This window comes from Hemicordylus capensis, chromosome 1 (genome assembly GCF_027244095.1).
Source record: "Hemicordylus capensis ecotype Gifberg chromosome 1, rHemCap1.1.pri, whole genome shotgun sequence".
Taxonomy (NCBI): domain Eukaryota; kingdom Metazoa; phylum Chordata; class Lepidosauria; order Squamata; family Cordylidae; genus Hemicordylus; species Hemicordylus capensis.
In genome coordinates this window covers 322,385,311-322,405,337 of record NC_069657.1, presented here as the reverse complement: position 1 = coordinate 322,405,337, position 20,027 = coordinate 322,385,311, and the positions used below count along the sequence as shown (strand labels likewise).

The window sequence follows — 20,027 nt, the reverse complement described above, 5'->3', positions numbered from 1 at the left end:
CTGGCATTCTTTAGACCAGCGATTCTCAACCTTGGGTCCCCAGATGTTGCTGGACTTCAATTCCCATAACCCCCAACTAAAGGCCATTGGGGCTGGGGATTATGGGAGCTGAAGTCCAATAACCTCTGTAGAAGCAAGGTTGAGAATCTCTGCTTTAGACAGAAGGTCAAGAAGAGGTTCCTTCCTCTTGACAACAAGTTATGATGTTTTCCTGTGTCCAGGGGTGACATAAGGGTCAGATAACATTGTTCGGTGTTCAGGGGTAGTCATTGCTAGGTAATATTGTTCCAAAGTTGCCATTATGGTGAACTTTGAATTCACCCTGGCCAATAGGTCATCTACAAAACATATTTAGGGGTTACACAAGGAGCAGTCATTGCTAAGTTCAAAGAGGTAAACATGCTGAACCTTTTTGCAAATGTGCATAAATTTATGGTGAACTTTGAATGTGCCCTGACCCATAAGTCAAACAGACAAAATTTGCAGAGGCAAACCAAATCCCAGTAGAATATATTTCAATAAGATAGTGGATGTTTTGCAAGTCACTAACTCAGAGGTACGACTGTACCCTTAATGGGGCACGCTTGCACCCCAGCAGGTTTTTTTTAATTGTGGAAGCAAAGCTATTTATGGTAATGACCTGCTCTTTGCAGGTTTTATTTACAATTAAGAACCAACAGAATTAGAATTAAGAACCAGCCATTAATGTTTTGAGCCTCTAGGGGTACATAAATACCCCATGATAGCCAGTGATGGTTAAAAATAGTAAACTTCGTGAAGATAGCACTGCAACAACATTTGACTGGTTTACTGAATAAGCAACACGCTTGGGGAAAACATTTTCAAGTGGTGTAAAATGCTGAATATATTCAGGTTGGGTTTTCAAATTTTGGTATCTCGCCAAACTTGTAGCATGGTGGCAAAGCCAACAAGTACAACACAGCCTAACTTCCACAAACATGTGGAAGATTATAGAAGCTGCTTTCAGTTTATTCACACATTCCATTTTCTAAAGTCATTCTGAAGACGGAGGAACTTATTATGTGAGGTCAGAACTTGGAATATGAGTTTGATCTGCCTGTTCTGGATGGGGTCACACTTCCTTGGAAACAACAGGTGTGCAGTCTGGGGGTATTTCTGGATCCGAGCCTCTCCCTGGTGTCCCAGGTTAAGGCGGAGACCTTAAGTGCCTTCTATCAGCTTCAGCTGATACGCCAGCTCCGTCCATTTCTTGAGATAAATGACCTCAGAACAGTGGTACATATGCTGGTAACCTCCAGACTAGATTACTGCAATGCACTCTATGTTGGGCTGCCTTTGTATGTAGTCTGGAAACTACAGCTGGTTCAGAATGTGGCAGTCAGGTTGGTCTCTGGGTCATCTTGGAGAGACCATATTACTCTTGTATTGAAAGTGCTACACTGGCTGCCAATAAGTTTTTGGGCAAAATACAAGGTGCTGGTTATAACCAAGCCCTAAACAGCTTGGGCCCTGGGTGTTTAAGAGAACGTCTTCTTCGTCATGAACCCCATCACCCATTGAGATCATTAAGAGAGGTCCATCTGCAGTTGCCACTGGCTCGTTTGGTGGTTACTCGGGGACGGGCCTTCTCCGCTGCTGCCCCGAAGCTTTGGAACACGCTCCCTGATGAAATAAGAGCCTTCCCATCTCTGACAATTTTAAAAAAATATTTAAAGACACATATGTTCACCCAGGCTTTTTATTAAATACTGTTTTAATATATTTAACATTGTTTTAAAATATTGTTTTAACATTTTTAAATTGTTGTAATGTTTTAACTTTTTGCTGTCATTTATTTTAACCAATGTTTTAATTTCTCTGTTTATTTGTTTTAAATAATGTTTTAACTTTTCTGTTGTCATTTTTTGTTGTAAACTGCACAGAGACATATGTTTCGGGCACTATAAAAATATGTTATATAGATAGATAAATTAAGTCTTAAAGTGAAAATTCAGAATCAGAAGCTATGACACTACAGTACTTCTAGAAGCTGAACTATGCTAATATTTTCAAGACTGTTGTGGGTAGCATCCTAACATCTTGAACTGTGGAAGGAAACCTTTCATGAGCAAAACAAATGTTCAGTGACTGGAAGCTCCTGTTCATGGAGTGAAAACATAATGCAACCCATCTTCTTCTATATATTTATTTCTCTAAGACTTACCCATGGCTAATCTCATGTGTGGCAGCTCTCGCAAGAGTCCGTGATTGAGCTGCCGACTAGCGACGGGGATGCGAGGGTGGGGGAGAGAAGTGGCGGCCTGGCAAATGGCCAGTCACGGGGGGAGACATGGGGAGAGGCTCACCATGTCGCCGAGAAGCATGGGCAGGGGAGAAGCAGTGGCCCGGCGAACAGCCTGCCGCCAGTGTGGGCTGAGATGGGGGGCCGGCTGCCATGAAATGGGGAGGTGCAGAGAGAAGCAGCAGCCCGATGAATGGCCGGCCACCGGGGGTGGGGGTGGCCTAGTGAACGGCAGGGGGGGTGGAGAGAAGCGGTGGCCGATGACGAAATGGAGCTGAAAGGGGGAGCACAAAAAGAAGATGGGGGAGACAGGCAGAACTAGGGGTGCAGATGCTCTACACCAGGTGAGCTAATTATTTATTAAAATGGAAGAGGGTATGAATAAAATAAATATGGGTTCACACTGACCAACTTCCTTTATGGTTGTTATAGACGCAGCCTCTCCTACATTTGTTTACTCAAAAAGCAGCTTTAGTGTATAGGTGGTAATGATATACTGTGACATACTGTGGAAACAATCAGTGTTAGAGCTTAAAATCTTTTGCCACTTAATTCCATTGGGAAGGATTCAGAAAGCCCCTTGTAAGACTGGAAGGTCCATGATTTCCCTTTTCAGTTGCAGCCACTGTTGTACATTACATGCTGTTCTGGACAATCCTCTGCAGCAGGATAGGAGAGCTGGAGAAAGCCTCAACATAGCAGAACTCTACTTGTGCATTCCTGCTTATATCTATAAGAGTACTGCCTTTTTAAAAACCTTTTTTTTCCAAGTGCTGCCTAATCACCCTGAGGTCTAGGTACTCATTCCAAGCCAGATAATAAACCTTCCTTTATTCATCATAATGTTGATAATGTATGGTTTTGGCTCCCCCTCCCTCCCCGCTCTGTCTTTTCCAAACTGGCAAAAACTAAGATAGAACTACAAATAAGATACTCAGTTATTGCTAGCTTGTACTGTATTTCCACACTGTTTAAATTATTATTTGGATAAAACTGAGGCATTTATACTTTTGAATTTAACAGACATTACTAATTGTATAAATATTATTTCATAAAATTTGTCATAGTTTCAAAATCTCCCATAAATTTTAAACCTCTATTCTTGGTTTCTTTCTAAACCTCTATTCTTGGTTTCCTGAGATGAGTATTCGTATTTATAGAAAATGCATGATGATTGCTGTTGCATTTGAAACAGATCAGAAGTGATTGGAAGGGGAAGGGTTTTTCTTTAATGCTGGCTTAGAGAAGTAAAGGCCAATGGGTAACCCCCTGGACCACACCCAAACCCCATCATGATTGGGTGTGTGCATGTATGTTGTGGTCTTTCACTTCATTAGAGAGGGTTCAAGATAACTCCAACAACAGATGTCTAAGAACAATGGTGCTCTATGGCTTCCTTTCCAGTTCCTTTTCCCCACCTCACTGCTTCTGCACTATGAAGGAATCCTCCAAAGGCTTGCAGTATTGGAGAACTGCAGAGACCTTCTGTCTTAGCACTTTGCTTATGAGTGACGGGTAGATTAGAAGCATTTACCTTTTACACTACTAAGCCAGCAGGCACCTTGTGTGAAATACGATCATAAAGGCCTCTGAAGCATCCTGCCATGGCATAGGAGGCTGGGATGGGTGGCAGTGGGGAGAAACTGGCAGGCTGAGATGGAAGCCGAGAGCAACGCTGACTACGCAGAAAGCAGCACCGTTCTCAGGCACACTTTGCAACACAGAACGAGAATTTCTGGAGTATATGTTGTGGCTGAGCCTCTGGAGTATCTGTTGTTTTCTCTGAGAGTATTCTTTAGCATGTTGGATAAGACCTTTTCACCCAACAAGAGGAGCTGAAGAAATTGACATCACTTTTATCTAGAGTTTGTCAGTCGCATGTGTGAATAAGCTGTTAATAAATGTCTGCAGTGCAGTGACTCTAACACTCAGTTTAAAAATTACCTGAGCATGGCTACTGCTGTTCCTTGATTGCTTCCACACAATTCCAATAATGTATAAGGCATCCCAGTTAGGTGGGTGTAGTGCCTAACTGTGCAATCAGCCTAACTATAAGTGGGGCAGAAGCTGTAAATGTTGCCGGAATGTCATGGGATCCGCCACAAGATAGTACAAGCCCATAATTTAAATCAGGCCTCAGGATTGTGGATTGAACCAATATTGCAATGTAAATATCTCCTCCTGCTGCAGCTATAAAACATAATGTTATAAAACTGGGGATGAATTTGAAAAAAAGAATATTTTCCTGTGAGCTTTTTAAAAAAGTAAATAATTAATTTAAAAAGATTTCTGGCTTAGACTTTCTTTCTGGGCATAGAGAAGCAAAGCCTGTGTATCTGCTTCGGCCTTGAAAAGCTGACTGTAAAGAATAAGCTTCTCTGACTTTGTTTCTGTTTTCTAGGGCAAACTGTGTATGCTCACACATTCACAAATTTAACTGGAGAAAATTTAACCAATATCAGTTTGTTTGAAGAACACTGTAGAAACATCTTGTGTGATCTGATAAGCTTGGCAGCCAAAAGGTATACAAAGGTATATGATTATTGTTTTTCTAATTATATTGTAAGCAATTCATACTTTGATTGCCAGAAGAGTGTAGTAGGCTCTTTAAAGATGGCTAATAAATTCAGATGGGAAGCTCCTATTATCTTTCTTTTGAATCCTTATATTTTGTTTTGTCTATCTCCTTGTAAATTTCAGTTTGGAACTTGGATGTGTGTGTTTTGTTCACGCCTGTTTGGCAGTTAATTTTTGAGAGAATAATTTTGAAGTGTACTGTTGCCCAGGTTTGAAATGTGTACCATATTTGATGCTGTGACTACTAAAATGGTAATAAATTCTGTAAACTAATCAGCATTTGAAAAATAATTATGCAAATAAGCTACATAGATTATACAGGTTGCAGAATTCACTTTTCTTTTGCCTACAATTTGAATTGTGCAGGAACAGAGTATATACAGAGTTTGTGTGAGCGAAAAGAACCTTGTTCAAGAGAATGTTCCCAACCCCTTTCCCCCATATCCATGCACCCCCAGAAAAGCTGTCCCTGAGAGCTGAGGGACCTGCAGGACAGGGTGAGATGATATCTGCTCACAAAAGAGCCCTCCACTTGATTTTTTAAGGATTGCATCCTTCCCCTGCAGCCCATCCTCTCATCCCATTTCCATGGGTTACCCAACCCTCAGAATCAACTTGGGGGAGGGGGGCAATCCTCATGCAGGAAGGTCTTTCTGCTCCCACAAGGTCTGGTTGCAACTGGTCATTTTATATTTAAACAAGGCATACAGCCCTAGCCATTTCATATCATCTTTGTCCCAAGATTTAAACCTGAAATGGCAATTTTAAATCCTCACCTATTCATGCAATTTTACTTACTGTATTCTTTCCAGATGCCTTCAACAAATGAAGGAGAAAGTGATTATAATGTAGGCATTAAGGTTACCTTACCATGTGCATAGAATGTCTTGCTACAGTTGGTCTTTTACACTGCATTCACATTCCTCTGTTAAAACACCTTTTAATTGCCAAGAAAAGCTTTGTGTGGAACAATTGTTACTTAAGCACTGAGTTTCCTTGACTTATCTGCTACCTACCCAAGGTCCAAACTGCAAAAAGCTTGACTGAGACTGCTAATAGAATATATAGCCTTGCATTGTAAAAAATACAGGATAGTTAGCATGTTAACCACCACTGCCATGCACCTAAACATAATGCAAAGTGGTGTGAAACTTATTTATCTTTTTAAATCTTAAAAGAAATGGGAGTGGTATCCATTTACTGCATGTGACTACAATACCACCTGCTGGTGAAGGAAGGTAAAACCCATTGGATTAAAGATGGTAGACTAACAACTCATGAAATAGTATATTGTTTTAGAACAAATATTATTTTGTTCTGCCATATGCTGCTTCAGGGGAGTGCTGTTTGGGACAGAGTTTTATATTGGAAATAAATCATAATCGTGATAACTTCAGGTAATTTGAATTTTTTTTTATTTACCTTGCATTAACACACTTTAGATTAAAGTTGCATGAATAGGGTGTATACAAAGGCAGTGCTTCTAGAAATGTTGCCCTAAGGTATCATTTGTGTGTGAAACTGGAAGTGGTAAATTTTAGTTGTGTGTATGTGTATGTATATGTGTGGTGTGTCAATGTGGGAGGGAGGGATAGATAGGAACCTTTTCTGTTCTGGTGTAGAAGGTGATAGATCAAGGTTGCCTGGAGAAGTTGTGGCTCAGGAACAGGTGAAGTACATGGGTGTATGTATGCTAGTGCCAGCTGTTATGTTTGGATTTCCTGATGGATTAACTAAGCTTCCTTTGGGAGATCTTCACATCCCTGAAGGACCAGGGCATTGCTCAAGTAGTCCCTTTGATGAAGATACCTGCTCATCCACCCTCAAAGCTCTAAAGAAAGTAAGGGAGAAGATAACCTTAAAGAGCACAACCTCATAGTTCTACTGCAACATATCTATCGGACTGGAGTGGATGAAACTCATAGTAACTTCAGCGTTAGTGGTCCGCTGTTGTCAGACCTACAAATTTAGTGGCCTCCTGTTATCACACTGGCATGGAACACCAGCATTGTATACACCTGGCAGATACACAAATGTTGGGGAAGTTGCTGCTTTCTCTAAAAAGAGAGAGAGAGTGTGATGCTAAGCAAATAGTCATGATCTTAGGGATGAGGCGCAACACCTTAAATGAAACCAAATACTAAATGATAGGACCAGGATTGGCTAGCTGAGTGCCAGGCCTTGTTTGGCTAAAGAGTCAAACTCTGCTGTTTAACGTGGATTCTGACACTTGACTCAAAAGCAAGATTTCTTACACCACATCAGACCATTGGTCCATCTAGCTCAGTACAAAGGTCATTCTCATGGCTGTTGGTAGGGTGGGTGGTGGGAAGGCAGGGTTTCACTTATCTCCCCCGCTCCCCCCTCCCCCACAAAAGAAAACATCCGTTCTGCTGCTCAGAGCAGTATGGGTCAAGCACCCATATGATCCACATGCTCTGAACAGCACAGATTGCCAGAGGTCTGGAAAATGATTCCTCGCCTTCAGGTATCACACAATGCACTGCACAACATGGTGCACTGGGGGAATCCCCCCCATGAGACAAGCAGTTATGTGCCTGACTCTGTGTGTGCTCGGGCTTCAGGAAGCCCAAGCACACATACAGCCTCAGTCCTGGAATTGAAGGTGCGCTTGTGCCCTCTAAACCCAGTTAAGGGCCTGGGTGAAAAGTTGGGGAGGCAGAAGTGCCAGGATCAGGAGCGATTGAGGTGCTCCACATGAGCAGTCCCACTCAGGCTGGGATGCCCTAGCTTGGGTTGGGCTGCTTGTGTGAATAGCCTGATAGTCTACTTTGACTAACAGCAGGTCTCCCAAAGTTTCAGGCAGATGTCTTTCCCAGCTATACCTAGAGGTGCCTGGGATTGAACCTGGGACCTTCTGCATGTAAAGCAAGATGCTCACCTCTCTCTTCTTAATGTGGGTTTTATTTTAATTAAGCCACGTTATTTCCTGTCTGTCTTAATCCTTTTGTGTTTGGAGTTTAAGCATTTTAATGACTTCATTTCAATTACTTCCAATAGAGGAAATATTTCCAAATTTGTGCATATACAAGTTCTACTTCTAGCTCTGAGTTAAATTGTTTGTTCATCCCAGGTGAGGCCCTCTGAAGCTCTAACTAGTCATCTCTACCCTTGCATCTGTGTGAAAGAGTTATGGATTCTGCTTATTTATCTATTAGATGAAAGAAGTAAAGAATCCCTTACAGAGGTAAGTATTATTGCATTCCCAGCATGGCTAATTTTTTTAGGGAAAGACTTGTATTTGAATCATTCAAGTTGACTGACAAATTTGTGTCAAACTTTTTCATGTACCATTAGCATTGACCTAAATTGATGGCTCATGGAATTGTTTTGTTCTTTCATAATCTTTAGAAGCATTTGTGTTCTTTGACAAGCAAAGAAAAAAGGTCCCTAATATGGTCCTCCTAAAGAACCTTCAGAACCAAGAGCAACTTCCTTCAACTAGTGTGGAGATCTGTTAGGAAGAGTAGTGGCCAGGATATCAACAAAATACTCAAGCTGTCCCTGGTTCTCAACACAGTCAAAATTGGTTGCAGTTGGCACTGAAGATTCCACTGAGTTTGCTACTATACCACGTACCTGATTGGGCAGAGAGACATTTCCCTCCCTCTCTCAGGGATGGAGAATCAGGGTTCATCCATGAAACTGATGGCCAGGAAGATTAGGACCAACAAAAGGAAGTAGTTTTTCACACAGCGCATAATCAATCTATGGAATTCTCTGCCACAGGATGTGCCGATAGCCACTAGCTTGGATGGCTTTAAGAGGGACTTAGGCAAATTCATAAAGAACAGGTCTGTCAATGTCTATTAATCTGATGCCTTATTCAGCATTGCACTAGGATGGCAATTGTTATATTAGCAATTGACCTGGTATTAGTAATCTCCAAGCCAAAGGTTGGAGATTCCTAATATGTCACCCTCTTTCCACCATTTGCCTGGCCTGAAAACACATCCTATAATATTCTTTGCAGACACTGAAAGTGTCTCTTAAACGATGGTTCATGGTGAATTTAATTATTTTATCTGCAAATCTGGAATCACAAATCAACAGTACAGCCCTCCATTAAATCCCTCCCCCGACTCTCACGAAGGGGCAGGAACCTTATTGCATCCTATGATATCAGCGCTTTTCTCATCAGAGTAACAAAGAATGACAAGGGATTCCTTTAGAGGCCATATGAAGATAGGTCAATAATTCTTTAAAAAAATATATATATGTCATCATCATTCTACCCTCAAAACATTATTCTTTCTTTCTTATATCCTTCAACAACAAATTTGCAACAGTTTCACCAGAGCTTCTCCCCAGACACAAATACAGTCTATACAACATGAAAAGGGTGGGGGTGGGGGTCTCCAAAAAGGAAATGGGAAAAATCCATGTTAAACTATATCACCATAACCAGGCTATAGAAATGGCTTACAATATCAAAAAAAATGGCTTCCTCCCCTGTTCGATTATTTCCCCTTTTTATATAGGGGAGGCAAAGTGTCAAAAGGGATGTTTTAGCTTGTTCATTTTAAAGGATCACTGTGGGTAAACTCATCAGTTATTCATGTCAGCTTTGAGCCCACCCTTTGAAGATTCTAAGCTGGCAAAGGTAAATGGAAACTGGGATAGTACTGAGTAGTGTGACTGGTGTGTGTGTGTGCGCGCGCGCGCATGTGTGCATGCCCCTCTATAAAATATGTTTTAAATAATGTCTTTTACCCTACAGTCGTTTTGGAACTGGTTGAGTAAAATTCTAAAGAACATGTTTGAAAGAAGCTGCAGTATGGAAAAAATAACCACTTTTGAGTCAATTCTATGCAATGATCCATTGAGTTTTAATTGGTGGATTATAACTCATCTGGCATCATATTATCACATTGACCGTAATGGAAATATAGATGAAAAGGTAGGCTTGCCCCCTTTTTCTAAATACTTGCATAGATCTGTCAATACTTGTTTATACTGTTAGCCCTACATAGATGTTTAATGCATGGAACCAAAATGGTTTCATATTATTAGTATGGTTATATATTAAAAAGCTTTACCCAACAGTAACATTTCCAAATCAGGTTGTAAGCTGCTACTGAAACTTGGGAACTTTCCAGTTTGGAGGAAAGGAAACGTGCCCCTCTGTGTTATACATATTGGAACCTGTTGCCCTGAATATCATGTTTACTCTAAACTCCTTTGGCCTGGAGCATTTGCCTTTATTTGATGTGTAAACTGTTAATTTCCAAATTTATGATTACATAATGGGATCTGGTATCTGAGCTGAAATAAAACTGCTAATATTATAATGCCCTTATACAAAACTATGGTGCAGCCACACCTGGGGTACTGCGTACAATTCTGGTCACCACTCTAAAAAAAGGACATTGTAGAACTGGAAAAGGTGCAGAAGAGGGCAACCAAGATGATCAGGGGCCTAGAGCACCTTTCTTATGAGGCAAGACTACAACACCTGGGGCTATTTAGTTTAGAAAAAAGATGACGGCGGGGAGACATAATAGAGGTCTATAAAATCATGCATGGTGTGGAGAAAGTGGAGAGAGAGAAATTCTTCTCCCTCTCCCATAACACTAGAACCAGGGGTCATCCCATGAAACTGATTGCCGGGAGATCTAGGACCAACAAACGGAAGTGCTTTTTCACACAACGCATAATCCACTTGTGGAATTCTCTGCCACGAGATGTGGTGACAGCCAACAACCTGGATGGCTTTAAGAGGGGTTTGGATAACTTCATGGAGGAGAGGTCTATTGACGGCTACTAGTCGCTACAGGCCACCTCCAGCCTCGGGGGCAGGGTGCCTCTGGGTACCAGTTGTGGGGGAGTAACAGCAAGAGAGAGGGCATGCCCCCAACTCCTGCCTGTGGCTTCCAGCAGCGTCTGGTGGGCCACTATGCGAAATGGGATACTGGACTGGATGGGCCTTGGGCCTGATGCAGCAGGGCTGTTCTTAATGATGTTTGCTACTTGTGCAATTTTGATCTTTGTACTGCAGTCTTTGTCATTTCTTAATTATCACATCTGAATTCTAACTCTTGTGTGCCCTCAGACCTCACAGAAGGCCTTAGTTTGATGGAAATGTGCCATATTCCTTTCTAAAAACAACAACTGAGACCTAAAATAAATCCCCCAAAGATATTAGCCCTTTTTTTTTACTAGCCCTTCCACCCATACATACTAATGTTATTGGTTGCCTATAAGAACCAATTTTTGCAAAGCTTGCCTTCAGCTAGCAAATTCCTATTTGCTATGGACAACAAATCAAGTTGGGATGAGACAAGCGTGGATAATCTCACTGCACCAAAATGTCAGTTCAGTGAGCCTTTGTGCCCATTCCCTTCATAAATGAATATGGCAGCATACTTATTTGGCTGCATTATGGTTAAAGGCTGTAGTAGCACCAAAGCTAACCCTTTGGAAGCATAAGTATGCAAGGCTGCATACTTATGGATGGGTTTAACTGTAGTGTGTCAGTTATCTTTTAATATCTGTATTTATATTCATATAGCTAAAAAAAACCTGCATTTATATTCTTATACCTAAACTTGAGGAAAAAATGGAAAACATGTATCTTTGTATACTGCCCAGAAAAAAACTTATCTGGTTATCACTGATGGTCACTAGCGGTGTTCAGATTTGTAATGCATGTCCCTCTTAAAAATAATGTATGTGAGCTCACCCTCCATTTTGAAGATCCATGCTGCCTCTGAGATTTGAACTGTTAAAGAAGCCACCATGGGAGAGATTAGATTTGTAATGTGTACAACTGTAGCTTATGGTTAATGTGAAATTTAAATATTCCTGGCTGTTTCTTAAGCATATGTAAACTAATCCCATATAGTTCTGTGACTTTATATGTAGTATGGCATTGCTGGTGTTAGGGGAGAGAGATTTAAATGAGAAAGTTGTCAAGCTTCTCTGTCCATATTCAACCTTACTTGAAACTTATAAAGGAGGAGGTATAGATCATATGTATATTTTTCCTCTACTACAAAACAGCCCACATTATCGTATCCTTAAAGGCTACATTCATAAATTTTAAAACCAAATAAATCTTGAATAGAAACATTACCACTTTTGAACATTGCAGGGGTCAATTTAACGCTGCTATGGGCGATTGAAATATAGTCGAAATGACTCCAGGCTAAACATTCTCGCCTTTGAATTGTCTAAAATGACTACTTTGTAAGATATGCAAAGAGTGGTTTCCAGCTGAGCAGCTTAACTGCTCAACAGGTGAGCCAGGAGAAAAAATGAGGTTTTTTTGCAAGTTGTAAAAAAAAGGGGGGGGGGAAGCTACCTATATACTCCAAGTTGTATCCCAAGTTATATCTTTTAGTTATATGAGGAATGAATGCAAAATAGTCTTTTAAACCACTGGCTTATGTCTACATAGGAAACATCTGAACATAGGAAACTGCCATATACTGTGTCAGACCACTGGTCTATCTAGCTCAGTATTGTCTTCACAGACTGGCAGTGGCTTCTCCAAGGTTGCAGGCAGGAATCTCTCTCAGCCCTATCTTGGAGAAGCCAGGGAGGGAACTTGAAACCTTCTGCTCTTCCCAGAGCAGCTTCATTCCCTGAGGGGAATATCTTGCAGTGCTCACACATCGAGTCTCCCATTCAGATGCAACCAGGGCAGATCCTGCTTAGCTATGGGGACAAGTCATGTCTGCTACCACAAGACCAGCTCTCCTCCCCAAGACCAGCTCTCCTCCCCAGTCTGTGCATGTTTGTTCAGAAAATAGTAGAGCTTTTCCTTATCAGAAGCACTGTATATACTATGAAGGTGAAAGAAAAGGTTATAGAATAGCTGAGGGGCATTATTATTATTATTATTATTATTATTATTATTATTATTATTATTATTTACATTTATATCCCACTCTTCCTCCAAGGAGCCCAGAGCGCTGTACTACATACTTGAGTTTCTCTTTCACAACAACCCTGTGAAGTAGGTTAGGCTGAGAGAGAAGTGACTGGCCCAGAGTCACCCAGCTAGTTTCATGGCTGAATGGGGATTTGAATTCGGGTCTCCCCGGTCCTAGTCCAGCACTCTAACCACTACACCACAGTGGCGTATCCAAACCTTTGGTGGAGTGGTGCTCTGTTGTCCGAAGTTCTGTCTGTCAACAGAAGGAGAGTTGCGCTCAAGCAGAAGAAGCTTCAAACAACTCTGTTGTTCAGCCCAAACTTTAGATGCTGCCCTGGATAAATTAAGTTCGCTTTCTTGAACAACAGAAAACTCTGGCCAGATTGTTCAGAATAATTCCTAATCTGATATGTTGGTTCAATTATTGGACAAGGAACTTGTGAATTATTTCCTTGTGTTTGATATGGTTTCCCTTCACTCTTCATAGGCCTTATTCATATGTTATGGTTTCAACCTAGGGAAGTGGTCTTCCATTGATAGGATTCCCAAAGATGTCACTGAAGCTACTTGTGGTCAAGAATGGCCAGAGCTGAGTCAAACTTTGTATGCTGATTTTGTTATAGTAGAAAGAAGAACAGATAAGAAATTGCTGGGTATGATGAATATTCAATCCATTGAAAAAGACTGCCCTCTAGGAACATAGGAAGCTGCCTTATACCGGGTCAGACCACACAGACTGGCAGCGGCTTCTCCAAGGTTGCAGGCAGGAGTCTCTCTCAGCCCTACCTTGGAAACCTCAGGGAGGGAACTTGGAACCTTCTGCATGCAAGCACGCAGGTCCTCTTCCTGAAGTGGCTCCATCCCCTGAGGGGAATATCACATGTAGCTCACACATGTAGCCTTCCATTCAAATGCAAACCAGAATGGACTCTGCTTTGCAAAGTGTCATTCATGCTTGCTACCACAAAACCAGCTCTCCTCCCAGGAGAAGAGCCCTCTGTTGTACAGAGCCCTACAGCCCTCTGTTGTAGTAGTTGCTGATAATAATTTGGAGAAAGTTCAGACTTGAATTCTGAATTCTAAAATGTAACAATAGAGTGGAAGAACTGGTGTATGTTTGCCCTCAGAGCGTTGGATGGCATCCAATCAACAAACATTCCTTTTGCAAACAGCAAGCTTACGCAAGAACTCTTTCCATGTGCTCAGTGCGGCTTCAGTTTACGGAAGGTGCTTCCACTGATGGAGCTCTTCTCTGCACAAGGTGTGGCTGCCTGTTTGTTTCATTCTAAACAGGTAGCTTTAAAAGAAAGAAAAAAGCTATATTTATTTATTTTACTTGTATGTATTTATCATATTTTTATACTGCCTGATATGTACATCTCTAGGCAGTGTATAAAATTTAAAATATTTAAAAGTAACAGATTAAAATACATGACACAGTATAATAAAATAGTTGTTAAAACAAGTTTTTAAAATTATTAAAATTAATTCTAATTAAAAGCCTGTTAAAACAGGAGAGTCTGGAGGGTCTTCCTGAAAACAAACAGGAGGAGATGCTCTTATTTCAGCAGGGAGCATATTCCAAAGTCCTGGGGCCGCCACAGAGAAACCCGGGGTCACCACCAAACGAGCTGGTGGCAACCGTAACCGGACCTCTCTAGAAGATCGTAACAGGCGATCATTATATGTAGTGAACACGATATGAATACAATTGTGTTCACTATATGTAGAGAACACAAAGAATAAAATATGTTTTTCTCTGTGTAGTTAAGCTAAAAAGTGAGCTTTGTATATATGCGTTAGACCTAACTGAAACCAGAGGAGAAAAAGTGTTGAATTAATGTTTCCCATTTGTAACATTAATAAAAAGAAGGAAATCTATCACATTTCTTGTTTAGCTTGTCATACGTAGTTTGTGTAGTATTACTTATGTAATTAGGGATAGATTTTGATTATCCACGTCTATTTTCCATTCAGAAACCAATAGAATCCAATTGGCCCTTTGTAGAAGATCTGTTGAAGCAGTCCATCAGTAGTCAAGTAAGTATGTAAAAAACAATCTGCAAGTTTGAATGGATTGATCTGGGGACATGCAGACAGAATGTGAAGGAAAGAATTTGCTTTCTGAAATCGGTTTCTTTAATTCAGGTGTATGATGATCTGTCGGAGCTTGGACTCTATACAGTTTCCTTCTTGTTAGTGGTCATACTCTTAAGTGCCTCTGTTTTCAAGATAGATTGTCAGATAAGGTGTGTGCGGGGAGGTAATTGTCCTGGAAGTGTTACTTGGTACTTTGACAAGATGTATTCCGAATAAGAACAGGATGCTTAAAAAATGTAAGCTCTATACTGAATCTGAAGGTATCGGGTTGAGGAAACGTGATAGGAGAGATAGTCTATTGCATTGAAAATTCAGCTATATCCTCATCACAGCAGGAAGGTGACTTGCCTTGCTGAGCAATTTGTCTTACAGGCTTGAATCAAACTCTTACTGATAAGGTTGTAGCTTCTGAGCACTCATTTCATACCTTATCATTTTTCTTTCTACAGAGCTGTTAATGCAGTACTTTGTGGCCCAGAGGTCAAAACTGACCTCCTTTTTAAAGTGCTTTTAAATATGCTGTACATATTAACACATTCACTGTAAATTTGTTCTTAGGTTGCATGGTACAAATTCTAATTTATGTAACATCAGCCATTACAAAAATAATTTATTTTATTTGTTTGTGTAACTGAGGATGCTGCCTACATAGCCAAGCAACTGGAATAAGCTAAATGATGGCTTGACTTTTGACTTGTTAAAATGTTAACAGCTTAACAACTTATAGATTTAATTGACTATATTATTGAAAATTGAGGGTAACTTTGTATTTTTTATATGACTTTGAAAACTGCTGTAATCAGTTTGTCTAGAAAGTGGCAAATAAAATCTGGAATCTAAAATAGAAAAAGAAAGTTGAAATTTGAGTGTTGTAATAGGATAGAGAACAAAGCCAGTTTTTCTTATTTGTATTTGCAATTCTTGGAATACTTTAATTTATGCTGCTATGAAAAATTGTTTTTCAGTATAAATTTTTTGTTACACCAAAGGTGTATGTGCTTGCCAGGCTACATGGAGTATTTATAGAAATTGGCTTTCCTCCCAAGATTTTTGTAAAAAAATTAAATTATTATTATTATTATTTTTACTTACTTTGTAAGTCTGGCTAGCTTACAAAGAGATGTGATTTGAAAGTAAGAAGTTCTATTTAGGAGATCATCACCTGTTTTCATTTTGAAATAAGTGATCATGTACAATGGGCTGGGATGTAGAGCATTGTGTGTCCTGAGAAGACAAATAAACCACTAAAAGGAAATATTTAAAAATTGTATATATTCTCTGTCCTAGAATATGTGAAGCAGCTGGACAGGAAACAGAGCCAGTTAGTTACAAGATGCTGCTAAATAAATTTAAAAAACAAACAAATAATATCTAAGGGTATTGTTTTGGTAAACGTTATATGGTGTAGCTGCATGTAACTAGCATTTTGGTAGATTTAACTCATGTGCATCTTCAGTTCGCCTTTTCATCAGACTTCTCAATTTTTATATTTAATCCTACTGTACAAAGAAACATTAGAGTACTTGCTAGAATCCTTGGAAAACAATTTTGTGGCTACAGTAGGTGGTCATAAAGGATAAATAGTATGTTTAGCTAGTACTATCATTTTGATTATATCCATTGTACCCCTACTGAGATGAATTAAAAACTGACTTACCTGTGAGTTCTGATGCCTTTTTCAATAGTGTAGGAGTCAATTTAAGCAAAGAAGCTATCTTAAATGCAGACCGTTTAAATGTTGAGGGAATATTTCATCAACTGAACTAATCTAGTCTCAGAAGATCCTTATTTCACATCAGCATATACAAGTTATGACTGACACATCTGCTGCCATTAGTATTTTCTTGTGATCGCATGAACCAAATACACAGGGCTTTGGAAGGAATTACTTCTTCTAGGGTTTATTGTCAATTATTGATTTAGCATATCATGGCCCTTTTCTGGCAGCAAGCTGAGCCTCACAGGAGGAGGGAGCTTTCCACCTGCCCTCTATAGACCGCATGATCTGATGGAGTGGGGTGTCCTTCCAGACTTGTAATCAATCGGACATGGATGTGAGCAATGCTCCAAAAGGAAAGGAAGTGGGGTCGCTATAGGAAATCCATAGCAACAGAAGTGATTTCAAGTTGAAAATCAGGTTTCACCTCTTTCCTTCTGGCCAAAGATGAAGCATGGAATCCAGGGAATGTAGCTTCTGCTATGTGTCTGTGTTAAGACACTTAAAATTTTGGTTGAATATTTGTCGGAGTGTTGACTCCCAAATCGGCACAATAGTATAATTAGCTTTAGCAATAGTTTATTGGTTTAGACTATAGGGCAGGACAATTCTTAGCATGTTCTAGCCATTGCTGGTGTGAAACAAAGATCAACCAGTGACAGTAATGTGTAATTTTGTTCCTTAGAAATGAAGGTAGATTGGCTCATTGAGATGCATCTGATATATAGGATTACATTTAATTTAAAATGTTGAATTCCTAACTGTCTCCAACACCTAAGTAACTGCCATATTGCATCGATTGGCAGTTGCCAGTGTTACTGCAACAGAATCTTTGCAAGACACATGGGGCAGGTCCATTCTATTATTTACAGTGGTGACAGCCAACAACCTGGATGGCTTTAAGAGGGTTTTGGATAACTTCATGGAGGAGAGGTCTATCATCGGCTACTAGTTGGAGGGCTAAAGGCCACCACCAGCCTCAAAGGCAGGATGCCTCTGAGTACCAGTTGCAGGGGAGCAACAGCAGGAGAGAGGGCATGCCCTCAATTCCTGCCTGTGGCTTCCAGCGGCATCTGGTGGGCCACTGTGTGAAACAGGATGCTGGACTATATGGGCCTTGGGCCTGATCCAGCAGGCCTGTTCTTATGTTCTTATGTACAGTGGCCAAATTGTTCTTCTAATGTGCATTTGCCATTGCTTTCAATGGGACTTAGTCATGACTAACTGTTGTGTATTATGCCAAGCATATATAAATTTCTGGCTAAGTTATGTTTAGATGTGTGCATCCTGTTCATCTGGAATTGTGTCCAAACAGTGCAATCTTACATGTGTTCCGTGGAAGTAATTTACACTGTGTTTAATGAGTGTTGTTCCCTGTTTAGGACTGTAGCCTAAATTTCCTTTTAAGTGCCCCAGTTTTGCATCGATATATTTGTAACCTCTAAAAATGTAGATGGAGTTTTAGTAGATGACAATGCCAGTACTTGTCAGATTTTATTTTCTAGATCACTGCTCATATTAATAGATTGGTTTGCTTCTATACCAGAAATAACATTTATAGAAGAAATTTATTTTCAGAATCTGAAAGTCTTGCGTTTGATTGTGGTCAAGGTTGTTTTTATTTTATTAAATAGAAAATCTTGCTGAAGTAAAACAAAATATAATGGCATTTGAATGTATTTGTTTGCCAGACAACTATATTAGAAGAACAGTTACGAATGCATCTTCAGTGCTGCTTGACATTAAGCCTTACATGGAATGCAAACCTTCCTACTGTCACCATTCTCTGGGAATATTACAGCAAGAATCTGGTTAGTAAATATGCTTTTTTTAAAAAGGCTGTCTAAGTGGGCATTTGTCACCATGAGGAAGTTATTTATAAGCCAGCCCACTCCGATTAGCAGTAGCATTGTCTATGGCCTTGTCAGGATCTCACCGAGCACGAATCCTATGACTGTAGTCATTGTTCAATCCATCCCCTTCCCCCCACTCCATTGGAGTTCTGGTTGGAACAAAGGGTGGGTGGCCTTGCCTCCCAGCAACCAGTGTCCTCCTTTAGGGTATCCTTTCTCTTACCTCTGCACCCACAAGATATTTTAGTTGCTTGGACTGAAATATCTCAGTACTCCTTACACTAAGGTCTCCTCCTAGCCAGTTCCTCTAAATAGCACTCCTAGAAAGGAACTTTGGTTCTAGCTAACATCCCCCTAGGCAGTGAGAGATCCTGGAAAGGAGTGGTGCTGTTCAGTGACAATATTGTCCAGTGACAATAGTGTTGTGCCTTCCTTTCTCCACTATTAAACTAGGCACAGGCACCAAGGGTGGTTTGTTAGCATAGGGTTCAAGAGGGCATTGTTTTCTAGCCTATTGTGTCCATTCTCTTCTTTCCTAAGGCAGACTGTTGGATAGTGCACCTTGGTAACCAGGAAAATCTAGTGTCTTTAACCCATTCGCGTACACTAGGAACATGCATTTTGGGAAAGGTTTGTGCAGGACAGGAGAGTTTATTGCTGCTCTCCACTACCTTTTGGCAACCGTTGAAGGTTCTACCATTGGCAGAGGCTTTCCCCAAGTGTTCAGGACTCTCTCACCACAGACTGTGCAAAAGAAAGCAGATTGCAGAATGATTATTTGGGCAGCAAAAATCTATAACAGTTATGGAAGTGGAATGAATATTTGTACATCATTGCTATTTGTGATTTTGTTTTATGAAATATGCTTTATTTTTTCCTTTCAGAACAGTCCTTTTTCTATTCCTTGGTTTGGTCTCAAAGGTCTTGCAAATATTAGTAAAACAGCTTTGACCATGTATGAGTTGGTAAAGAACTGTTGCAGTGATGTACATACGTCTGACATGTATACATCCAACAATAGTTATCAATTTTTTCTTCGCATTTTGGCACAAATAATTAAGAAAGCAGTGAAGACCAGTGGTATTCATCCTTGGAAGCAGATCAAAGGAAGGTACAGTAGCTGATTTCCTATTACTTGTTTTTTTACAAATTGATACTTTTTATTATTGTGATATGACTGCCTCAATTGTTTTATCTTAAGTGTTTTTAAAAAAAGGAAATTGTAAATTAGATATTTTGGTAATATACTATAGCTTTCCTTATCTTGTAGGTTTTTAAATGTTTGCATCCTAATTCGTACAAACACTTTATACTTTGAAGTAGACCGTATTAATTTTCATTTTACCCAGTGTTGCTGAGGCTGCTGGTGGCCCCTGATTTACTCCCCCCCACCGCTGATTGGCCTGCGCCCTTCTCTGTGCCTTCTGCTGCTTCTGTCAGCTCACAGGAGGGTGGCAGGAAAGACAGGAAGCTGCCTGACAGCGCCTTTAGCACACACTCCACCACTGGGGCATGCGCTGGGCCAAGCACAGGTCCATGACACGGAGCAGGGGTGTAACTAGGGGAGCGGGGACCCGTGTTCACCTCTCTTCCTGACGGCCCCTCAGAGTGAGGAAA

The 20,027-nt window shown here is 40.4% G+C and overlaps 1 protein-coding gene across 5 annotated transcripts in view; it reads left to right on the top strand.

The window, feature by feature from the left end:
- The window catches only part of MMS22L (MMS22 like, DNA repair protein), a 135,222-nt gene that overhangs the window by 21,202 nt on the left and 93,993 nt on the right, over positions 1-20,027 (top strand). For all 5 annotated transcript variants that reach the window (XM_053287582.1, XM_053287579.1, XM_053287581.1 and 2 more), the window contains 6 exons: positions 4,665-4,795; positions 7,935-8,048; positions 9,582-9,761; positions 14,718-14,780; positions 18,249-18,368; positions 19,295-19,521. In XM_053287582.1, coding sequence (XP_053143557.1) covers positions 4,665-4,795; positions 7,935-8,048; positions 9,582-9,761; positions 14,718-14,780; positions 18,249-18,368; positions 19,295-19,521 — 835 coding nt within the window. The remainder of the gene's footprint in view (positions 1-4,664; positions 4,796-7,934; positions 8,049-9,581; positions 9,762-14,717; positions 14,781-18,248; positions 18,369-19,294; positions 19,522-20,027) is intronic.